Source organism: Bemisia tabaci, chromosome 1, assembly GCF_918797505.1.
Source record: "Bemisia tabaci chromosome 1, PGI_BMITA_v3".
Taxonomy (NCBI): domain Eukaryota; kingdom Metazoa; phylum Arthropoda; class Insecta; order Hemiptera; family Aleyrodidae; genus Bemisia; species Bemisia tabaci.
The window spans coordinates 64,984,889-64,997,470 of record NC_092793.1 but is presented as its reverse complement, the minus strand read 5'-3'; the positions used below and the strand labels follow the sequence as shown (position 1 = coordinate 64,997,470).

Genomic DNA, 12,582 nt, shown 5'->3' with positions numbered 1-12,582 from the left:
AAATGTGTCCAACACGAGTAAACGCGTCTTACGTACCCCTCCCCCTCCGGCACGTTCTGTTGATGATTTTCATTGATGTCTCAAAACGAATTCGAAGGAGGCGGCAAAATACAGGCGGCCCATGGACGGCAAGTGGGTAAATCTGGCCCTGGTTACTACAGCATGTTTTTTTTTGTATATACAGGGGTGTCCCAAAAGTCCGTACCCCCCTCGTAACTTTAGAACGGTTGAAGATAGAAAAACGAAACTTTGGGAATGTTTCTCTCTTAAAGGAGACCATCTCCCAGGGGGGTCAAAATTGTTGCCCCCCCCCCCGGGGCCCCCAACGGGGGCCCCCAACTTTTTTTTTCAAATGGTAACCCCTATCTTGTGATACCTCATTCAAAAGAGCATAGAAAACTAAGAATTTTGGCGCAAACCGCAAAATCAATATCTTAATTTTTGACCGAGTTATGATAGGTCAAAGGTCAAATTTGACCTATTTTCAAAAAATCATATCTCCGGTTCAAATTATCGTAAAGAAAAAAAATAAAACGGGAAAATTTACCAAATTGTAAGCAATTTCAAGTAAAAATCACAGAAATTACTTCAAACTAATTTTAAGGGGGGTTTCGGACCCCCAAATACGTCATTTTAAAGGTCATACGATATTGTCGCGAAATGAGCCAATTTCCCCTTACTTTTCCTTAACATTATCTTTTTAAGTTCAAAATCAGTTCAACATTGCGTTTTTCAAGTCCCCAAATTTTAGGCGAAGTTCAAAAAACGAAAAAGGTGAGTTAATTCAACCATTTAAATTTCATTTTTTTTTAAAACTTTGTTCGAAATTTGGGGACTTGAAAACGCAATGTTGTACTGATTTTGAACTTACTAAGATAATGTTAAGGAAAAGTAAGGGGAAATTGGCTCATTTCGCGACAATATCGTATGACCTTTAAAATGACGTATTTGGGGGTCCAAAACCCCCCTTCAAATTAGTTTGAAGTAATTTCTCTGATTTTTACTTGAAAGTGCTTACAATTTGGTAAATTTTTCCGTTTCATTTTTTTTACGATAATTTGAACCGAAGTTATGATTTTTTGAAAATAGGTCAAATTTAACCTTTGACCTATCATAACTCGGTCAAAAATTAAGATATTGATTTGCGGTTTGCGCCAAAATTCTTAGTTTTCTATGCTCTTTCGAATGAGGTATCACAAGATAGGGGTTACCATTTGAAAAAAAAAGTTGGGGGACAAAAATCCCCCCCCCCCCCCTAGAAGATGGACCCCTTTAAGATAGAAACATTCCCAAAGTTTCGTTTTTCTATCTCTAACCGTTCAAAAGTTACGAGGGGGGGTACGGACTTTTGGGACACCCTGTATAGAGATAGTATTACCAGTCATAGTAACACGAGGTCAGAGTATGTATCTCTGAGGCCAATAATTGAATCGGCCATTCTTACGTCTTACCCCGGTGATTTGCAACAGGAGTTGCGTTTTAAAATACCATAGGAATTCTTAATAATAGCCGGCTGTAGAAGGCAATAGAAAAACATACACCCGGGCCAGGGCTGGATTAACGATTTTGCCGCTGTGGACACGCGGAAATTTGCCGCCTTGGAGGGGTGGCCGGCCCCCCCCCCCCCCCCCGAAAAATTTGGAAAATCTGACCACTGTAAGATGCAATTTTAGCCCATTTTTTACTGAAAAATGTTCAAAAATGAGGCTGTAATTTTTTTAGCTTTTAATCCAAGTTTTATTATGGGTTTATTGTTTAATCAAGAACTTAACTTTAGATGATTTTAAATAATAAACTCATTTGTGTAAAGGGATGTCAGGCACCACTCTACTGACACTAGTTTATTGTATTGTATTAAATATATGAAAAACAAGTAATTAAAAAAGTATAATTATTAGATTGCCTGACCGCGTTCCCACGCGGGGGTCTCACAACTCAACACGAGCAGCCATTGGCCCTGCTACACTGAAAAAAAGTGAGGTAAAATTAAGGTGATCAGCTCACCCGCGTTCGATATCGATATCTATACATCGACGGATATACGTCTTTTGTGACTTTGCTTTTGACTTTTTTTTTTTCATTTCAAATTTTCAGGGGGGGGGGGGGGGGGCATTTTTTTTTTTTTTTTTTTCCTCGATTTCTGCCGCCCCCGAAAATTTGCCGCTGTGGGCACAGGCCCACTTTGCCCCTACGGTTAATCCAGCCCGGGTCCCGGGTTATACGAAGCTATAAAAAATTATACAGCCGGGGCTATAGTACCTATCACTGGGCTTTGCAGTTTATTGCCTGGCTGTAGCTTTATCGCCATCAGCTATAAAAAGGATGTAAGCAATTGTACAGCCGGCTACAGAAGTTATAGGAAATCTTACAGCCGGCTTTAGGTTTGTAGTATTTTGGATCACAGATCCTACTGGCAATTTTTACCAGGTTAAAGAGACTTACGCGTCAGAAATAAAAAGACGAGAAAAACAAAAGAAACTCCAACAATCAAATCGATCCGTTTTAAAACCGTAGATTTTATAACAATGTGATTAATTAATTTTACTCTTCAATATTCCAGAGCGCTGAGATTTTGAACGGGTTGGTTACATCGTATTTTTTACCGTTTTCCTTGTAAGTGTTATAATTTCTGACACTAAAGTCTTTTTAATATGACAGATTTTTTTCGGTATCGCTACTTACTAATACTACACTGATTGTGAGTTGGCTGTGGCGCTTTGATGCAACTATTCGTGTTCCACGGATGTGCGTGTTGCATATTCAAAAATTGAAGGTACCTACTTACTTTTGCTTTGCTCACCTCTTTAGAAACGCTTATGAGTTGTCGTAAGTTGTAGCACCCGAATAACTGAGTGCCTATGCAGAAAAACTAGGTATTGCATTCAATCCTTTAACTAAAAAAGAAGGTGCCATACTCGTTGAATTGAATTTTAAGCTTCCATAGATTTACTGATTTCGAATTTTTGAAATAATTTCTGGGCAAAATTTGAGGGATGTGATGTTTTTTCTGTTTTGTATTTATTCATCTCTCCCTCGATAAAACGAATTTCTATTGATTGGGGTTGTTTACTCGGATATACCTACCGTGTTTGTAAAAAAAAAACGCGTAGATGAATTTTTATTAAAAAATCCTCCAATAAATTGAAAAAATCAATTGTAAACTTAATTTACGTTAGGTACTTGTAAATTTTTATTAATTTTACCGGTTTTTATTTTGAGAATATCAAGTTTCGTTAAAAATCTCTAGAAATATTCGACAGAAAGCGGTTAGTGGGGCAACATTCGTTATTGGTTAACGTATGGATTGCAACTAAACTTAAATATCGGCCCCTTGGCGAAATTTGAAGACTATATACCGGCCAATCCGCGAGCTGGCGCCTCAGTTCACATCATCATCATGATGCTTGTTGCAACTTTTCAGATACCCACAGTGGATGAAAAATGGGTTCATCTCTTTTTTTGCGCTATGCATTTTTTATCTTTCATTTAGGAAATACATTTTTGCATGTTTTTGCGTCACAGTTTTTTTTCCAAAACGAAAACCAGAAGCATAATGGATCGCGTTTAGCAAGAAGGAACTAGCGCGATTACAGTGTTGTAAAAATGTTGTTTCTTCATGGGTATATAAAAAAATCTCTCAAAATAGCAAATAGTTTTTGCTTTCCACCAAAAAATTGTTAATTTTAAAGGAAATTAACTGTGTAAATTTTAATACTGTACATATATTGAGTATTTTTTAAAGGAAAGAGGAAGTTCCATGATTTTGAAAACACTGTAATCGCGCTGATTCCTTCTTGCTAAAAGCGATCCATATGTAGGTACATCTATCACAGAAGTTGATGACTGCAGAGAGCTAAAGTTAAGATATTTTTTATGTGTTCCGTAATCGCCGGGACTTCGCAGAAGTGGCAAAATTACCGTGTGCAACTATTCGTGTTCCAAGCAGCTTACCTATATTGCCATCACAATTATGGAAGGCGAACTCCACGGAATGAGATCGCACGCAGTGGGTAAGAAGAGTTATAAACGCGTGTTTCTTGCTGAGACTGAGCGATAAAGCGGCAAAACTCGGTGCGCAACTCTTCGTCCTCTGGAGCCGCTCATATTATATTGCCGTCAAAATTATTGGAGGCCAACTCGACGCATTGAAAAGAATGTAATAGGGGGTGTTCCTTGCCGCATGCCGGGGTCGTGCAGAAGTTGAGTGATTGAAAAAAATTTCTGAAACATTTCTGTAACTATATTAGTTAAAAAAAATTTTATGTGAGGTCGAGTAACTGAGCGGAGGGTAACTGGGCCATACCCGCTGTATTTCAACCCTATTAGTGCTAAAATTGTTTTCACAGTTGGTATACCTTCATTATGACGTAAGCCATCTAGAACATGTAAACTAGAGACTAGAGTACCTATAGGTATTGCGAGAGAGTATGGCCACTGAGCCCCATTAAGAGGCTTAGGACCCAAAAATGGCAGTGCTTTGTTTTGGTTTTTGAGGATGGGAGGGGGGTCATTGCCTACTTTTGACGGTTATCACTAGAGTACCTTTATAGACAGAGTATGGCCATTCGTATCTTTTTACTACAGGAAAACTGTTCCGCTTTTTGATTGGTCAACGAGTTTTTAGGCTTCATGATGATCTTGGGGCCGTGAATAAACAAACAAAATGGCGGCTCACCTTAACATCGATAAGAAGCTAAATTTCACAAAAATCTCAATTATGCGGCAGTAACAATTTAAACTAGCATATCTACGAATAGCACACGAAAAATACAAGAAAACATTGTTAAATCGCCTTTCACGGTTTCACCTTTATCACAGGAGGATGTAAGATGTGCATAACCTCAATCTTGCTTGCTGATAACAGCCATCTTGTTTGTTTATGTACGGCCCTAGGAACATCGTGTCAGCCTATTTTCACACGCGACTAATGAAAAACCGGAACAGAAATGACCATACTCTGTCTATAAAAGTACTCGAGTTATCACCAACCGCACTTGCTGCCAACCTTACTACATCTAGGATAATTTTTCTCAAAAATTGCACGCGATTAGCCCTAAAATATGTAAAGAAGTCGCAATAGTGCATTTGGGTAAAGTCCTCGTTACGAAAAGCAAAGAAAACTACATTTTGAGTCATTTTGCAATACATTAATTTATGGCGTCCGCCATTTTTGGGTCCTAAGGGCTCCATTCAGCCTAAGATGGCTGAGCCAATCAGAGGTGGTAACACCAGTGGCCATACTCTCTCAATATAGGTACTCTAATGTTAACATAACCTCAGAAAAACTTTTTTCGGTGAATGATGAGCATAGAGTACAATAGAGTCGCAATGTACTGGAGCGCCGATGAAGTCAATCCATTAACGGGCCTTTCCGAGCCGCTTCTGCTCCGAAAAGTGTGAACCCAACGGCATTTATCATCATGGTGGCTTATTGAGAAATCAAGAACTGCTCGTGTTTTTTCGACATTTTTAATTCAATCATCATTAATTTTTGCAAATTTTGTTATAAATTGATGGTCAAAGCCATAATAAATCCATTGATGTATGTTACTTCTGGATCTTATTCATGCAGGGTTTTAATTTCTGACTTAGGTATACGAAGTGTGAACCAATCGGCATTTCTAACACGGTGGCTTATGGAGAAATCAACACCTGCTTGTTTTTTCGACTTTTATTAATTCCATCTGTATTAATTTGTGCGAATTTTGCTATAATTAGATATTCAAAGCCATCATGAATCCATGAATGTATGTTACTCCTGGATAATATTCATTTATGGACTCAATTTCTGACTTATTACCGGCCTACTTATCTGGTTCAATGTCTTTGCATTGAGTACATAGAGTCGTAATTTAAGTGGGAGAGCTGGCGCCATGTTCTGCTCGACGAGTTCCGAGCCCGGTGTGCGGGGTGACTTTTTCGATACATATTCGATCCAAAATGGCGGTGTAGAATATGGCCGGGTCCCCGTGTATCGCAAACAATCGATTATGTATCGAAAAAGGGACCCGGCGCCGCACAGGAATCTTGGAATTCGGAACCTGGAAAATGCTTAAAAGTGGCGCCAGCTCTCCCACTTGCATTACGACTCTATGTACTCTATGTGTCTTTGATGTGTGAGGACCTAGCCCCAGGAACACCCTCAAATTCAAGATGGCTCCCAAAATGGCCGCCACGGGGGTGAAGTGGGTGAAAGTGACGACTATGGTCGACATGTATGTCGATTCCTTTGCATTTTTGGTCGAACAGTTCAAATATGAGCTTAAAAATGTACTCCGATTACTGAAGGACCCTTAATTCCAAGATGCCGGCCAAGTATCGCCACCTGAAAGTCAAACGGGCACGTGTGCTCCTATATGGCATGTGAGGTATCCTTCATACCATTTTTTGGGCCGTAAAATCGGAAAATGATGTTAAAAATTCTTTTGCGCTTCATTCGAGGCCTCAAATTCCAAGATGGCGGCCAAAATTGCCGAAATTTTGGAACCATAAATTCTATAATAGCTTCTTATATCATGTGACGTATCGAACCCCGTACATTTCTGGGCGGAGATTCCAAATCTTGAATTCAAAATTCACCCCGCCCCCTTGGGAAGTCCAAAATCCAAGATGGCAGCCGAAATTATCCCTTACAGGATCATACAGTCAGCCTTGAACTTAGAATAGCAAGATATGTATCCATTTACGAATTTACATGAAGGTTACTTTAACCTTCATTTATGAATTCTACGACCAAATAAACCTGTAAATGGATACATATCTTGCATTTCTGAGGTCAAGGCTGACTGTATGATCCTGTAATAGATAATTTCGGCTGCCATCTTGGATTTTGGACTTCACAAGCGGCCGGGTTGAATATTGAATTCAAGATTTGGATTCTACGCCCAGAAATCTATGGGTTTCGATACGTCACATGGTATGAGAAGCTATTATAGAATTTATGGTTCCAAAATTTCGGCAATTTTGGCCGCCATCTTGGAATTTCAGGCCTCGAATGAAGCGCAAAGGAATTTTTAACATCATTTTTCGATTTTACGGCCCAAAAAACGGTATGAAGGATACCTCACATGCCATATAGGAGCACACGTGTCCGTTTGACTTTTGGGAGGCGAAATTTGGCCGCCATCTTGGATTTAAGGGTCTTTAAGAAGTCGGAGTACATTTTTAAGAACATCTTTGAACTTTTCGACCAAAAATACAAAGGAATCGACATACATGTCGACCATAGGAGTCGAATTCACCCACTTCATCCCCGTGGCGGCCATTTTTGGCGTCATCTTGATTTTAAGGGTGTTCCGGGGTAAATTGAGCCTGGCAACATTTAAATTCCGTTTCCGGACATCAAACCGAAGAGATCAAGCCATCTCGCCAACTTGTAATATTAACGGAACCACGGGACTACATTTGCTCCCGGACTTCCTAGGAACACCTTCAAATTCAAGATGGCTCCCAAAATGGCCGCCACGGGGGTGAAGTGGGTGAAAGTGACCTCTATGGTCGACATGTATGTCGATTCCTTTGTATTTTTGGCCGAAAAGTTCAAATATGTGCTTAGAAATGTACTCTGACTTCTAAAGGACCCTTACATCCAAGATGGCGGCCAAATATCGCCTCCTGAAAGTCAAACGGGCACGTGTGCCGACGAACGGAGCCGAGTCGGGAGTGGGGAGCGCTTAGTATGCGTCATCGCTAATCGCCGCCCACTAGTCTCCAGAGAACTGGACAAAACAGCCTCCAAAAGGGACTTCAACGGCGATCCAGTACTTTGCGACTCAATTGTGCTCTATGATGATAACTGGTGAAGTGCCGAAACTTGAACAGCTTTTTTTTCAAAACAACGCTGGAGGTCTGGAGGTAGTCCAGGAGAGAGCGTCATATCTCACTCCAGGTAAATATTTAATTCAACTTTGACATTTCCTCTTCCTGTATGATGTATTTGTGTAATGTGTGAGTAATTACAACGTATTGGATGAAAACACCGGCTGCAAAGGGTTGATGTCTAGTTACCTTGGAAAAAAGCATTGATTTCTATCAAAGATAGATCGGTATTACCTATTTGATACCTAACCACTAAGTAGTTATTCGTAGGTACCTATATTATATAAGAAAAAATGTGCGTTCAATCATGTTAATTGTCTACCAGAAGTTTCGAGCTCCCTGGTGAAAAATAGCGAGGGTGGCCTGATTTTCCGCGTGAGCACAACATAGGGATTTTCGGAGGGGGGGGGGGAGGGGGTGATCATAGGAGGGGGAGGGGCTCTTGAGGGCGCATAAGAGCAAGAGGGCACCGGGACATCTCGCAAATCGCATCTCATATCATCTCAATCAGTTACCATAAAATGTAGATCCTATCGATTTTAATACATAAAATTCTATTCTCCTATCTTAATACATGCTTAAAATGTTTTAAATGAAAAAAGAATTTGTATATTATAATAAAGTATTCCCAGCTCATTCCAAAATGTTTAAGGGAAATGCGCGTATTTCGTAGCATGGACACTAATACTTGTTCAAGGGAAACACTGCCGCTGTTTATGATAAAGGTGCATGTGCAAGCTATGTGAGAAATCGTTTGAATATTTAATTTAAGTCGTGGTAGATTCAAAATTATATTGTATTGTAATACGTTTTCAATAAATAAGGACGACAAAAATATGTTAATTACTTTAGGTTTTTACTATTGAAATTTACAGAATTCACAAGGTATCAACAAATATTGACAAATGAAAAATTTACATTTTTACATGGCTCACTGATGACAATAACCAGGCGTCTGACAAGAGTGAGCGTTGGATGGCAAGTAAGTCTCATGATGAAGTACCGTCGACGGCTGAGGAAGCCTGAAATCGGCCAGCGAAATGAACTCATCACAGGAGTGAGGGGTTTGTACCATGAGATCATGCGTCGGCTGACCGTAACCCGTACGCGCAGGATACGTCGTCATCATCGTCGAATCCAGACTCGTCAGTTGCTCACTGGGATATTGGACAGAAGCATCCATCGTACAAGCAAAATTGAACTCTTCGGGAGCATCGCAAGACCTGTACTGATTCACGCATTGGTCCATCCTGTACGAATCGCAGCTCACGTACTGGAAAGGGATCTCCTCGGCGTTGAGCAGATGGAAATTCGTCCCGCTTTTCGGCGGCTGCGCGCCCGGCGAGAGGTGGTGCGTGCTCATCTCGCTCGAGTCGTCCACGTCGGTATCGGCCAAGTTAGTCATATAGCTGTGATTCGGCGAGAACTGCTTCATCTGGCTGCAGTTGCTGTCGTCGGTGTGGACGGAAGGGGTGGCCGCGGTGAGCCAGTACGGCTCGGCGTCCGGTTCCGACTTGAACGTCGTCCGATGGATGGTTCCGCTACCGAGGTCCAGCACCGTCGGCGAACATTTGTCTTCCTCTGGCGCTCCTCTGTAGCTCGCTCGCATTGGCTGCTCCAGTTGGAACAGCTCGTCTGCCGGGAATAAATCGTTACCGAAAGGCGGGAAATCGTAGGGAACAGTGTTGTTGTTGTTGTTGTTATTGCTATTGTTGCTGCTGGTGTTGAGGTTGGTGGCGTTGCTCTCAGGCAAGTAGTTATTGGTGTCGCTCTCGATGATTTGATTTGGAACCGGTTGAACGTTTTCTGACATCCAGTAGGTTTCCTGGTTTGACTGGTGCCAGTTGAAAGACTGGAATCGGCTTTGACACACGCATTCGAAAGGAGGACAAGAGCAGGAGTACACTGTGCAAAAAACAACAAACTTAGATTATTTTCCGATACAGTCGGGCAAAAAACTCTAAAATTGTGGCCAGCGAGCTCATCGTTGAAACTAGTAGACAAAAGTGACATAGGGAATATACAGGGTGTCCCAAAAGTCCTTTCCACCCCCTCTAAAATTTTACCTAATTAATATTTTGAAACGAAACTTTGGGGATGTTCATCGATCAATGTAAGCTACTTTTGAGGCCCCCCAAAATTTTCGGGGCCCCCCGTGGGGAGGGGCTGCGGACCCCAACTTTTTTTTTTCAAATGGCAACCCTTATCTTGTGATACCTCATTCGAAAGAGCATAAAAAACTAAGAATTTTGGCGCAAACCGCAGATCAATATCTTAATTTTTGACCGAGTTATGATAGGTCAAAGGTCAAATTTGACCTATTTTCAAAAAATCATAACTCCGGTTCAAATTATCGTAATGAAAAAAATAAAACGGGAAAATTTACCACATTGTAAGCACTTTTAAGGAAAAATCACAGAAATTACTTCAAACTAATTTTAAGGGGGGTTTCGGACCCCCAAATACGCCAATTCAAAGGTCATTCAATTTTCCCGCGAAATAAGCCAATTTCCCCCAGATTTGCCTCCATATTAGTTCAGTAAGGTCAAAATCAGTTCAACAATACGTTGGCAAGTCCCCAAATTTCGGAAAAAGTTAAAAAAAAACGAAATTAAAGGTGATTAAATTTGACCGTTTAAATTTTTTTTTATTAACTTTTCCCGAAATTTGGGGACTTGCCAACGTATTGTTGAACTGATTTTGACCTTACTGAACTAATATGGAGGCAAATCTGGGGGAAATTGGCTTATTTCGCGGGAAAATTGAATGACCTTTGAATTGGCGTATTTGGGGGTCCGAAACCCCCCTTAAAATTAGTTTGAAGTAATTTCTGTAATTTTTCCTTAAAAGTGCTTACAATGTGGTAAATTTTCCCGTTTTATTTTTTTCATTACGATAATTTGAACCGGAGTTATGATTTTTTGAAAATAGGTCAAATTTGACCTTTGACCTATCATTACTCGGTCAAAAATTAAGATATTGATCTGCGGTTTGCGCCAAAATTCTTAGTTTTTTATGCTCTTTCGAATGAGGTATCACAAGATAGGGGTTGCCATTTGAAAAAAAAAAGTTGGGGTCTGCAGCCCCTCCCCACGGGGGGCCCCGAAAATTTTGGGGGGCCTCAAAAGTAGCTTACATTGATCGATGAACATCCCCAAAGTTTCGTTTCAAAATATTAATTACGTAAAATTTTAGAGGGGGTGGAAGGGACTTTTGGGACACCCTGTAGAGCTAACCTATATTGATTAAAATACTATGAGGTTTTTATAAATTAAGGTAGTGAATGATAGACTATCTATAGGGGCTCTCGAGAATTGCCATTAGTTAGTCTATTACCTACCTCATATGCCCATTGCAACCACCCACTTCCACCAGTAGGATCCTTCCTTATCTCTTTTGTCTTCTTTGTCTACAGCTTTGTCGATCAATTTCAACAATCAGCCCGCTGAATACCTTACGTGACAGGATGGTGGAATAGTGCTGAACTCGCACTATTTGAAAGGGAACTTCAAGTCAGGAATAACAAAACCTGGAGTACGAGTCACAAAATGAGTTCTATTGGATCTCCGGTTCCTCTTGTCTGATGAAAGTCCCACTGGTGTTCCTGGGTCCTTGTTTGCGTTGAAAATCCTTTTTAATTATGCTCTTCGCAATGATGACGGCCACTCTTCTCGTGGCAGGTCTAATTATTTACAAATCATCGCGTCGTTAAATTTCTCTCGATGTGACGACCACCATTTACAATGGAAATTTTGTAAAGAAGAACAGGGGTGGTCATCCTTCCTTCAGAGATAGACCCGATTCCATATAAGGCGTAATTGTATAACTTTACGACTTATACTCTTACATGGAATCAAGTCTTATCACTGGAGGCAGGATGACCACCCCTGTTCTTCCTTACAAAGTTTCCATTGTAAATGGTGGTCGTCACAAGTGGTGCCGAAACCCGTCTTTTAAACCGGCAAACCGGCAATTTTTTAATTTTTCATTAAATAGTTTCGCATCCTCACAAGTGGTCCAAAATCTCAAACTTCTTTTTTGTTGAGAACCTTTAATTTCATTTTATTATGCATTCACTTAATTTTTCACCTTGTTTTTTGATTTAAATATGATCTGAGAGGAATTTGTAAATTTTTAAAGGCGTTCAAAATTTTTCTTGAATTAGAATTTCATCCTTAATTTTTTTACTTTTTAACTTGTTGACTTGTTACTAATCATATACTTTGTGCTAGTGCCATTGTGTCAGTGATTCAGTGTCCTTACAGGATTTTCTTTTTCTTTTTTTTGAGTGTTTAAATTTTTTTTTTATTATTATTAAATTTGAATCCACTGCAGTTTGTGCGTATTGCTGTGTCTCTGGGCAGCCATTGCAACACCCACGAGGTGCAGTCTAAAAAAAATTTTTTTTTTTTACTAAATTTCATATGCATCGATTTTTTTTATTGTTGTGTGCTCATGATTTTGTGTGAATATTTTCTAAGAATTTTTTGTATATTGTTAATGAGTTCCGATTCAAAAAATGAGAATTTTGGAGAATTTTTAAGTTCTTCTCAAACTTCAACTATTTCTCATAACAGAAATCCTAGTGATAACTCAGATTTTCCTTTAACTCACTTACCAAAACTCACTCGTAAAATCTCGAATGTAATTTTAATTCACCTTTTCTAAGTACTCAACCTGTAAATTCAACTGTAAAACCGGAAATTCTCACGGCGGAAGCTACAAAAGAAATTTTGCATTCGGAAACAATTGTTTTAACTTCAG

At 39.9% G+C, this 12,582-nt stretch overlaps 1 protein-coding gene across 3 annotated transcripts in view; it reads right to left on the bottom strand.

Annotated features, from left to right (window-relative positions):
- Positions 1-8,653: 8,653 nt before the first annotated feature.
- LOC109034612 (uncharacterized) overlaps positions 8,654-12,582 on the bottom strand; it is a 135,955-nt gene continuing 132,026 nt past the window's right edge. For all 3 annotated transcript variants that reach the window (XM_072305406.1, XM_072305398.1, XM_019047862.2), the window contains one exon: positions 8,654-9,723. In XM_072305406.1, coding sequence (XP_072161507.1) covers positions 8,750-9,723 — 974 coding nt within the window. In that variant the 3' untranslated portion in view covers positions 8,654-8,749. The remainder of the gene's footprint in view (positions 9,724-12,582) is intronic.